The sequence below is a fragment of the Crocuta crocuta genome, unplaced genomic scaffold (assembly GCF_008692635.1).
Source record: "Crocuta crocuta isolate KB4526 unplaced genomic scaffold, BGI_CrCroc_1.0 scaffold219, whole genome shotgun sequence".
NCBI lineage: Eukaryota > Metazoa > Chordata > Mammalia > Carnivora > Hyaenidae > Crocuta > Crocuta crocuta.
The window spans coordinates 4,250,316-4,262,514 of NW_027551572.1; the positions used below are offsets into that span (position 1 = coordinate 4,250,316).

A 12,199-nucleotide genomic window follows, 5' to 3' on the forward strand; every position below is an offset into this window, starting at 1 on the left:
TTTTTTTAGTTTTATATATTTTATATATATATTTTTTTAGTTTTATATATTTCTAGAGAGAGAGGGAGACAGAATCCCGATCAGGCTCTGCACTGTTAGTGCACTATTAGTGCAGAGCCTTATGTGAGTCTTTGAACTCATGAACTGTGACATCACGACCTGAGCCAAAGTGAAGAGTCAGATGTTTAACCTACTGAGCCACCCAGGTGCCCCATCTTATAAGATAGTCTTATAAATTTTTAAAACCATGTTGTCTTCATATTGGTAACAGGTTATTTTAGCATCATAGAATTATTGTGTATCTTTTATCTTTATGCTCTTTTCTAAAATTTATGTCAGGAGATGGAGGTTGTCTGTTGCTTAAAAAAATTTTTTTTTAAGCAGCTTTATTTAGATATATTTTACCTGCAGTACAGTTCACCATTTAAAAGGACTATTCAGTTAGTGGTTTTTAGTATATTCAACAGAGTTGTGCCACTATCACCATAATAATGTTCGAAAATTTTCATCACTCTAAAAAGAAACTCCCATTATTCATTAACAGTTACTACCCATTTTCCCCAACCCCCAGTCCTAGGCAGTCACTAGTCTATTTTCTGTTTCTATGGATTTACCTGTTTTGGACATTTCATGTACATGGAATTCAATGTTGTCTTTTGTGACTTGCTTTTTTTACTTAGCATAATGTTTTCAAGGTTCATCTGCATTCTAGCATGTATCAATACCGTTTTTTTAAATTGCCAGGTAATATTCCATTGTGAAGATATCCACTTTTATTTATCCATTCATCAGTGAATGTATATTTGGGTTCTTTCCATTTTGGGGCTATTATGAATAATACTAGTATGAACAATTGTGTATAAAATTTTGTGTGTACATATTTCATTTTTCTTGAGTATATGCCTGTGAGTGGGATTGCTGGGTCTTATGGGAACTCTATGTTTAATTGTTTAAGGAACTACTAGATTGCTTACCAAAGCACCTTCAGCATTGTACATTCCTATCAGCAGTATATTTGGGTTCCAAATCCTCCTTATCTTTACTAACACTTGTTATAATCTGTCTTTTTGATTGTAGCCATCCTTGTGGGTGTGAACTGGTATCTCATTATAAGTTTTGATTTGCATTTCCCTGATGGCTAATGATGTTGAGCATATTTTCATATTTTCATTTGTTTATTGACCATTTGTTTATTTTTGGAGAACTGTCCAGATCCTTTGCCCATTTTTTTTTTTTTTTAATTTTTTTTTTCATGTTTTTATTCATTTCTAGGAGATAGAGAGACAGCATGAGCAGGGGAGGGCCAGAGAGAGAGGGAGTCACAGACTGAAACAGGCTCCAGGCTCTGAGCTGGCAGTCAGCACAGAGCCCGACGCGGGGCTCGAACCCACAACCGCGAGATCATGACCTAAGCGAAAGTCGGACGCTTAACCGACTAAGCCACCCAGGCGCCCCTCCTTTGCCCATTTTTAATTGTATTAGCTTTTTATTATTGACTTTTAAAAGCTCTTTATATATTATGAATACTAACTTATCAGAAATATAATTTGTAAACATTTCCTACTCTTTTGTAGATTTTGGCTTGTCTTTTTACTTTTTTAAATGTCTTTTGAAGCACAAAAGTTCATTTTAATGAAGTTCAGTTTATCTATTTTTTCCTTTTGTTACTTGTGTGTGTTTTTGGTGTCATATTTATTGCTTAATCCAGGGTTACAAAGACTTATGCCTGTTTTCTTCTAAGAGTTTTATAGTTTTAGCTCTTACATTTAAGTCTTTGATACATTTTGAGTTAATTTTACATATGCTCCAACTTCATTCTTATTTATGTGGATGTTTCTTGAAGTTTTGATAGAACTTGCCTATTTAACTACCTGGGCCTTGTGTATTTTTTTTTTTGAAGGAGATGTAATTTAAAACTGATTCACTTTCTTTAAAGCTTATAGTCTTACTTAGGATTTTATTCTTTTTTGAGAGAGATTGTCAAGCTATATATTGCTAAGAAATATTTTATTGTCTTAAGTATATAATAAAAAATTGTCTTTGCCTCTTGATTTCTATTATTTATTTGTGTTTGTTGTTTCTTATTCTTGACTAGTCTTATCAGAGGACTGCCAGTTTTACTGTTTTTTTTTTTTTTTTTCAAGAACAAACATTTGATTTTGTTGTTTCTTTTATTTCCCCTTTGTATTCTATTTTGTTCTTTTTTCTTTATTATTATCTTCTCTCCCTTGGATATCTTCTATTTTATTGTGTTTGGATTTTCTCTCTTAGACACTTAGATTTTGACTTTTTACAAAACCACACACATTTAATGCTGAGAATTTCCTTCTAAGTACCGCTTTGGTTGTATCCCACAATTTTTTCTATATAGTTTAGGTTCTAAGTTAAAATTTTTTCTATTATAATTATGTCTGAATTTCTAAGGACGTAGTGTTATAAAAGGTCTATATGTCTGAAGGTTTGAGGTATCGCATAGTGGATTTCTAGTTTTATTTGATTTGTGACAAGTGGTTGTGGCTCATATACCCATTTTTTTGGTATTTTTTGAAACTTTATTTCAATCCTAGTATTTTGTAAATTTTCATAAATCTTCTACATGCACTTAAAATTATATGTATTCTTTAATTAATGGATGTTCTTTGTGTTTGGTTCAAATCTTTACCAATTTATTTTTCTTGGGCTGTCAGAAATATGTTAATATCTCATATTTTATTGTGTGTTTGTTGGTTTCTCTGTGTAATTCTGTCTGCCTTTTGTATTTTAAGTCTGCTGTGATTTGTATACAAATCATTGTTAGTATCTTCTTGGGGAGGCTGTTGTACATCACAGAAGAGACAGACAAGCTCTCTTATTTCTCCTAGTGAGTTATCTTTTCATTGAGGGTAAAGCTTTTCAAAGATGTCAGCTTTATGTGGAATCTCAGTTCCAGTAGCTTGAGATCTGCCTATTCAAGTGCTTGAAACCATCGGTAAACACATATTTAGTGCTCGTTAATTCTTTCATCTTTTTCTGTTAACTGGGGAACTTCACTTTCTTTTTTGTGAGTTGAAATATGCATTAAAAAGATGACATTTTACATTTTTTCCAGGTTTCCCAGCAGTTCCTAAGTGGGAGAATTTTTCAGTTGTCTTTTTTTTTTTTTTCGTTCCAATTGTTTCAACTGGAAATTTCTTTGGTAGTATATTTTGTATTCTTTCTGTTTATTGCCTTCTGTTAACATTTCCAATCCCCCTTTTTTTCCTAGTCCTTGGCCTCAGGACCCCCTACTCATTTTTATCGGATACAAAAAGAAAACAGTTATGTTTATTGTGAGAGAATAGATATCGGTTTGGCATTTTTGAGCAATTTGATTAAAAATAGTACTGCATAGAAAAATATGACAAAATTAATATCTATAAATCACTGTTTAAACCATAGTTTAACTTTGAGTCTGTTGTCTAATTTTTGTTTTGCTTTTTTTTATACAGTTTAAAACAGAGTGGAAAGTTCCCTGGAAATCCCTGGCCTCCCTATAAGAAAAGGACACCACTCCATCCCAGCTATAAAGGTCTCATGAGACTTTTGCACTGTAAAACTTTACACATTGTGCTATTCACTCTGCTTTACAAGGTACAGTAGTAATTTGAATAGAAAGACTCAGATTAGAATTTATTTCCATATTTTCAAATAAAAGTGTTAACATGATATTTGCATAAAGTAGCACTTATAAAGCAAAATGTATTTATACATTAAAGATGTAGGAGGATATTTCATAATCACATATATGTGAATTCTAAGTTGAAAATGGAGAAGCTAAACCATTCTTTGTGGGAAACTATTTATCATACCCAGTTTCAGATAGGTATATTTATTTATGTCTCCTATAGAACAAAAGTGAAATACTATAAAACAACAGGAGTATGGAATGAACAATAGGGACCAAACAACTACCAGAATCCATTAAAATGACAAAACTAAGCCATGAGGGCCAGTGACCTTGTGTTTAGGGTTGTTTTATTGGCTTTTTCCCTCTGATTAGGAATGGGACATGAAGGAACATGAATGGTTTTCTGTGTGGCATCCTTAAGAATTTGCTTTGGAAAAACCTTTGAAACTAAAAAGACACTTTTACTTTCTTGTTATCTAGGATTTGTATTATTCTTGGGTTTTCTTGTATAGAACAGATTTATTTATGTATTGGCTACATTAGCTATGTACTCAGAAATTGTATTCATAATATTGTGGAGTATGTGTATATACATAACAGGCATATGTTTGTCATCTAATATGGATAAGAGATGAAAGATGGAAGAACTATATACTTGTGTATAGATAAAATAACTATACATATCAACGAAGTAATTATAGACGTGATAAACATACAGTTAAATACAAAGAAAACCTTTTGTTTCTTATTCCTACTTAGAATTTGAAAAAATTAAAAGAAATTTTTAGAAAACATATTTTTATGTAAATTTCCAATTACTATATACACATTTTTTAATTACTTAATTAAGGACATATACAGTACATTTAGTTAAGTAGACATTTGGTTTTATTCATTAATGTTTGCTATGTAAGTGAAAGAATACTTTTAGATTTCTGTACCCTCCATTCTTTCAACTCTCTCTCGACCACTTTTTCATCTTACTTAATAGTTACGCCTGTTAAAATTTTAGACATGTGACTTAAATAACATCTTTGAATTGCTTATTTTCATTAATTTCTGTGAGGATTATTCAGTAAAATGATTTAAAATATTCTTCATCAAAAAAGGTAGATCTTTTTATTAGATACTTGTATTTGCAGACTTTTTTTGGTTGTTTACTGGTACCAGATTTTGTTTCAGATGCTTTATATATATTTAGTTTAATTTTAACAAAAATCCTTATGAGTAAAAGTTTTGTTATTCTTATTTTTCAGACATAATTATTGAGTTTTAGAGATTAAATAACTAGATGATGAAGCTGAGTACTGTGATATCAATTAATAAGTAATAGGTCAGTAATTCATGTTTTAAAAATTAAAGGAGCCTTTCTGCAAATGATTTGTGTTCTTTTGAGTTACATTTTTCAATCTTTTCATTTGCTTAGTGTAAAAAAAAAGAACTTTCTCAAAAAAGAGAAAGCTAATGTTTTAGTTGTTACAAGATTATGACAATTTTTTAAAAATCGCAACTTTATAATAGCTTTTTGGACTTTAATAATAATAAAAAAACTCTAATTGACATTGCTTTGGCAAGTCAACTTTCTAAACATCAGTGTCAATAAACCATGTCATCTCCTGCCATGTTTAATGTTAAAAACATTAATATAGAACATGTTAATACAACTTGTCAGAAAATCATTCCTAAAGTCATTTTTTTCCTTAGCTTTTAAGTTTCATTTGAAACTATAAGATGTAGTGTCATAGGATTTCAAACCCAAATTTAGGTGAATTTAATTAGTAATGTTTTATTTATCAAGAGGAGGCAGTGTAGTAATGATAGGCATTAGTTGGGGGTCTGAAATCTGGTGTTGCTGTTACTAGCTGGGTGTGTGGCTGTGCCTTGGTTTCCTCTCTGTAAGGAAAGGATGAGAAAGGATGCCCTCCTTGCCTCGCAGCCCTCAGTTACCTCCTGCTGCTGCTGCTCCCACCATCTGCGCCACCTGCCTACTGTTTGTTGAACGCCAATTGATCCATACTGTACTACACAAATTACAGTTGTTAACTTGTATAATCCTCACAACAATTTTGGTCTATTGTTCCAGTTTTAAAGATGAGAAAACTAAGGCCAGAATCTGTTGCTCAAGGTCAAATAGTAGGTATATACAGAATTTGTATAAAACAGGGTTTTAAAAGGTCCTCACCACCGAGCCACACAAAAGATGAACAGAAAAGCCTCCCCAGTAGTCAAAATAAACATTAGAAAGGCAGTGAACTGAAGTCTTTATTTTTTAGTCAGAATAAATTAGCAGTTAGGTGGTTAAGTCCTTTTTTAAAGCCACTCAGCCTTTTGGGGAGTTTCTATGAGGCCCATCCTAGAATGCCCTCTTTTGTACTGTCTCTAATCTCACCTGCAGTTGACAAGGCTGCTCCCCAAACAACCTCTTCCTCTTACCTCTTCTGTCATTTGGCTAGATGGCTTTCTTAGAATGAGGACAACATGATGGCTTTTCTTAGGTAGTTTAGTTCGGGTTAGTAGTTTGTTGTGTCATATTGAATGAGTGATGTAGGTTGGCCCTGAAATCCTGCATAAGATGTGTAAAGCTTGCAATGTATAATCCACATAAGGTCAGACTTATTGACATTTCCTCAGAGAAGCCTCTTTTTTAACTAGTTGCATCCCTTTTTGCTTTCTCACTCATATAAATCAGACTAACACGTACATTTACTCAAACTTTTTCAAAAAGTACTCAGGCTGGGAGCTTTAATTTTAGAGATATTTTAAGAACATTAATATTCTGTACACATTTATTGTCCTCACAATTATATGGCAGGTGATATCCCAAACACATTTGCTTGAATTATCCGAGTTCACGTATTTATCTGTTATTTTTGCCATCAGGAAAAGAGTATCAGCAAACGAGGATATGAAGCATTTTTGTTAAATTATTTTATAGATACTAGTATATTTATAGTAATGGATTTAATGGACTACTTATTGTATTACCTTTAGGAATCAGTGAACCGGTATTTTTAGATACTGCTTAAAAGACTGATCTTGAAAAGGGACCCATTTTTTTGGTTTTAGTTTGTCTTTTTCACCAAGGTGTTGTTTTACTTACTTTCTGATCATGTGGTGTATTTATTTAAATATGTATGATTATATTATTTTTATTGATAATAAAATGTTTTTGGATACTTAAATGAAATATATTTTGTGGAAAAAGTAATTACGAGGCATTTTTTCCCTTTTTAAAGATTTTGATGGATCATCAAAATCTGTCAGAACACGTACTCTGCATGGTTTTATATCTGATTGAATTAGGACTTGAAAATTCAGCTGAAGAGGAATCAGATGAAGAGGTAAGTAAGGTTCTTTTATTTTTAAATACTAAAGTTATGAAATGCCTTTATAAGGTAGTATGTTATCTTGAAATGTATTTATGGATTCATCATACTAATTAGCTATTTTTAAGAACTACTGGAAAAGGCCCTTTCTGATTTTTTTTTAAGTTTATTTATTTTGAGAGGGACAGGGACAGCATGAAGGGAGGGGTAGAGCGAGAGGGAGACAGAGGATCCCATGCAGACACAGAGCTCCATGTGGGACTCATGAACCATGAGATCATGACCTGATCTGAAACCAAGAGTTGGACGCTTAACCAACTGAGCCACCCAGGTACCTGATTTCCAAATACATACATTCTTTTAGAGGTGTCACTGATACATTAAACTTTACTTATGAAATTATTGAATTTGAAATTTGTAATTCAATATATATACACCTAAGAAAAGAGGTTAATGCAATTTTAGTGTTATGCTAATAACATTGATTATTAGTAAATGTTATGTTAGGGCTTCAGTCTAGAAATTCTAATAATTTGATTAAGGATTAATTTTTAGTGGCAAATTCTTCTGTAAAGGTTTTAAGTTAAGTAAATATTGTCACATGGGAGAATTTTTAAAGTACTTAAGAGTACAAGTTGTGGGGCACCTGGGTGGCTTAGCCGGTTGAACATCTGACACTTGATTTCCACTCGGGTTATGATCCCAGGGTCCATGGAATTGAGTCATTCATTAGGCTCCATGCCAAGTGTGAAGCCTGCTTGGGATTCTTTCTCTTGCTCCCTCTGTGCCACACCTCTCTGGTGCCTCTCAATAAATCAATAAATAAAATGGAAAAAATTTGGAAAAAAAAAGAATACTGTTCAAGTTATTAGAGGCACCTGGGTGGCTCAGTCGGTTAAGAATCTGACTCTTGATCTCAGCTTAGGTCTTGATCTCAGTGTTGTGAGTTCAAGCCTGGCATTGGGCTCCATGATGGGCAAGAAGCCTACTTATACTTAAAAGGAGAGGGAGAGAGAGAGAGAGAGAGAGAATACAAGTTGTTAATATGTTTCAGGACTTTAGAAGTACCATTTCCGTAAAAGCAGTTAATATTACAAATAATTTGCAAATATGTTTCCCCTCATCTCCTTTCTCTAAAAAGACAAAATACTGCAGAATATTTGAACAGCAAAAAACAAACAAAAAGACTAGTCAGTATGCTGTTGTCTAAGTTGAGTCAATGTATATTCTTTCATAGATATTAAAAGATCATTAATATTTCTCTATGACTAGGTCAGACTTTTGGTTGATTTCTTTGACTTTGTTCTAGAATTAGTCCAAATCAGCATTATTTGACTGTATTATGAGTCATTACTAATGGGTACTGAAAAATACTCTGTATTGTTAAAAGTACTTCCAGTTTGAAAAGTTGTTTTTTTTTTCAGGAGAGATTTAGCCAACTTCCATTGGACTTACCTACATTAGTATTAAGAAATTTATTCTCGTATTTTACGTTTGAATTTGGGTTTATTAGCACTTTATAATTTGAAGATGAGACTGTAAAGGATTCAGAGATAAGAAAGACAGTGGATGATTATTTGGGCTAGTTACATCTCCACTGTACCTTAGCCCTGACTTTGCAAGTTTTCATATTCATTATGTTCTCGTTTTAGGCATCAGTATGTGGACCAGAGCGTTGTCATGACAGTTGGTTTCCTGGCAGTAACTTAGTGTCAAACATGCGACACTTTATAAACTATGTTAGGGTGAGAGTTCCAGAGACTGCTCCTGAAGTGAAGAGAGACTCACCTGCAAGTACCAGCTCTGACAGCTTGAGTTCTTTACATGTAAGTGTTAGAAGAGAGAAAGAGAAAAAGGAAAGAGTTTATGTTATGTTGGAGCATGTTGTTTAGATCATACTATGATATTCAAAAGAAAAATGTGGTTGTAGGTAACTTTAAATTGTCTTTTGTTTCCTCTAATATGTCTAAGCAACTTCTGCCTCTCCCATCTTTTCCCTTTACTCTCCCAGAGTTCACGAAGGCCTAAAGTTCTTCAGAGAGAGGTAGATATATATGATACTTGCATTAACTAGCAATATGGCTTTAACTGGAAATCGGAAAACACTTTGAAGTATTTGTGTGTATATGTGTGTGTTTAATATGGTTTTTTTTTTTAAGTTTAACATGTGTGTGCTTTTATATGGTGATTTAGCTTAAATTTTAAAGAAAATTCACATTATTGAAGTTAAGAAAATAATACTGAGTATTTATTAAGTCAGTTTTTCTTAGTATTTTGGAGCAATTATAAGCAGCGTATTTGGGCTTGTTTGCATTTTTCATTGTTACTAATATTTTAAAAATGAATGTTTCCTAAATCAAAATAAATTTAATCTTTAATTGCTGGCAGCATGCCCATTGACAGATTTATTTTTTTGCTTCTATGGCAATTAATTAACTTCGATGAAATAAGCCCACAAAAATCATAATATAGTGTGTATTTGGATTTATTTTGAAAATCAGCTCTTTCATTGCATGTAGCTTTTAATTAACTAATTTTTAAAATGTAGAAATGAATAATCTTGAAATGACATGCCAAGTAACTAAATTTAAACACCTCTTATCCCTACAATCTATTTTTTGTGAAAGTTCAGAAAATCTGATTTTCTGAATCAGATGTTTCTCTTAGCAGAGTCCACATCTGGGCACTTTCTTTGCCCTTGATAATATGTGTTTGCTGCGAACATCATAAAGAATTTTTATTAAATTGGAATCTTAATCAGAGACAGCTTTTGCCTCTAATAATGGTAGAGAGTACTTTGAAAAACAATTTGGATGTTAAAAAATAGCATATACTATAATTTAGCTCATAAAAGCTAAGCTGATATTGGAGCATCCTTTCTGTGCTTGCTTAAAAAAATTAAATCCATTAAACTGACTTGTATCTTAATTAAAAGATGATTTCTAAAAACCCTGATGTAGTTTGACTGTTTTAACAAAAAGCCTTTTTAGAAGATAAATTATTGAGGAAAATATTTTAAAAATCCGTTCAAATAAATTACAGTGACATTCAAATATGAAACAGACCAGTTTGATTTTTCATCTTTATAATTCATTTTAGTAACTAACCATTTATTAGAAGTTCTTTAAAAATGAGATTAATTAGTTCAGATTCATCAACTTAGGAAAAAAATAGTTTCTAATTTACTGAACTAGAAATGTATTAGTCTTATAGCAGTTAGTAAAGAGTATAGTACTTTTTTTAAAAATAGAGGTATAGTTGACGCACAATATTATATTAGAAGAGTATAGTATTCTTGAAGAATGTTGGGTGGAACATCTTTTATTTCTATAAACTGGTGAGGAACTTCATGTACGATTCCTCCCTAACATGGTTTTAGATATTCTCAAGCTTTGTCTCTTTTCCCTGGTAGATAGGTCTAGGAGTTTGAGAAGGAGGTGTTACTGTGGATAACCTTCTTCCTCCCCAAAATTGCTTCCAAAATTGATGGAGTGAGACTAAATATATTTCATTAAGAGAGGTAAAGGGATAGATTTACTTGAAGAGTAAATCTATTAAATAAATCTTTGGATGGAACTTCGAACATTGTTCCCTTTGGAAAATGTTGTACTAATATGTTCTTACACTTAACGTTGCATAACTTCTCTTGATTTTTCTTTCTTTTTTTTAATGGTAGAATTCTGGTACAGCTCAAGTTTTCAGCTTAGTGGCAGAGCGTAGGAAGAAGTTTCAAGAGATCATCAATCGCAGTAGCAGTGAAGCAAATCAGGTGGTTCGTCCCAAAACTTCAAATAAATGGTCTGCTCCTGGTTCAGCTCCACAGTTAACTACAGCCATTTTGGAAATTAAAGAAAGCATATTGTCTTTGCTAATTAAACTTCATCACAAACTCTCAGGAAAACAAAATTCCTATTATCCTCCTTGGCTTGATGATATAGAAGTTTTAATCCAACCTGAAATCCCTAAATATAATCATGGAGATGGTATAACTGCAGTAGAAAGGATTTTACTAAAAGCTGCATTGCAAAGCAGAATGAACAAACGCATCATTGAAGAGATATGTAGAAAAGTGACCCCTCCTGTACCACCCAAAAAAATCACTGCAGCAGAGAAGAAAACGTTGGACAAAGAAGAAAGGTAATTTTTATTTTTAATGTTTTAAATGTGTATGGTTCAGTTGAAGATTTGACATATCCCCCTTTTTTGGCCATCTGAGGCTGATTATCTGGATGTTTGGCAGCTATAATCATAACTGATTAGTTTGTAAGGTAAAGGGAACCAAACATAGTGCTTGGTTTTATTTGGTTAAAAGTATTTTGTAATTATTACTCAAAACAGATATGATACTGGAGTAGTTCAATTGCTATTTTTACAAAGGCTCTAATGCTACTGTAATAAATAGTACTCTGAAAAATTTTAAAGGTTTTCTTTGTCATGGGCTTTGTTTCCTTTGAGTGGTGTTGGTGATGATATTGACAAGTACTTGAAACTGATTCTGTAGCAGACAGCTAAGGATTAAGATAAATTTATTTGAATCTCACTATGCTTTTCACGTTATCTTTTCTTAATTTATTTTGCGTTTTGGATTAAGTTTCATAATAAAGGCCAAACAGTTTATAAACAATGGTGGTCCATTTCCAACTAGGACAAACTTGGCATCACTTTCATTAGAGTAACTCCATAGAAAAGATACAAATAGGAAACCTTTAGATGGTTATAACAGTGTGCAGCCTCATTGTTTCTTTGGAATAATAATGGAAAAGTTCTGAGTTGTACTGAATCTGCACACTTGCCTTCCTTTTCAGTTTTACTCACATTTATGCCCAATTTTGGAAAAAAATTACTTAAATTAGGAAAAAATTTACAAGGGAGAAATAATTGACATTCTTTTTCTGGAAATCATAGAAAGCCACTATAGATTTTTTTTTTCCTAAGCAGCTTAAGACAACATCTATTTATTTACTCAGTATATTTGTATGTCAAAGTGTAGGCATGATGTGACTGGGTTCTCTGTGAGATTTTCCTGTGGCTAACATCAAGGTGACAGCCATAATTATCTGAGGTTTATAGTTTTCCAGGCTCATGTGTATGTGGGAGAGTAGACATGCATTTTAATACCAATGCCGAGAAGTTATTTGAGGTTTCTTTATGTTTGATATATGATTTGTTATTTGAAATATTCTTTCATGGATATACCCTGAATGTTCATGTATAGGTGATTTATAGA

At 32.3% G+C, this 12,199-nt stretch overlaps 1 protein-coding gene across 1 annotated transcript in view; it reads left to right on the forward strand.

The window, feature by feature from the left end:
- UBR3 (ubiquitin protein ligase E3 component n-recognin 3) overlaps nt 1–12,199 on the forward strand; it is a 229,040-nt gene that overhangs the window by 111,633 nt on the left and 105,208 nt on the right. Inside the window, exons 21-24 of the mRNA XM_077751180.1 lie at nt 3,468–3,609; nt 6,883–6,987; nt 8,625–8,798; nt 10,649–11,109. Of these exons, the coding sequence (XP_077607306.1) occupies nt 3,468–3,609; nt 6,883–6,987; nt 8,625–8,798; nt 10,649–11,109 (882 nt within the window). The remainder of the gene's footprint in view (nt 1–3,467; nt 3,610–6,882; nt 6,988–8,624; nt 8,799–10,648; nt 11,110–12,199) is intronic.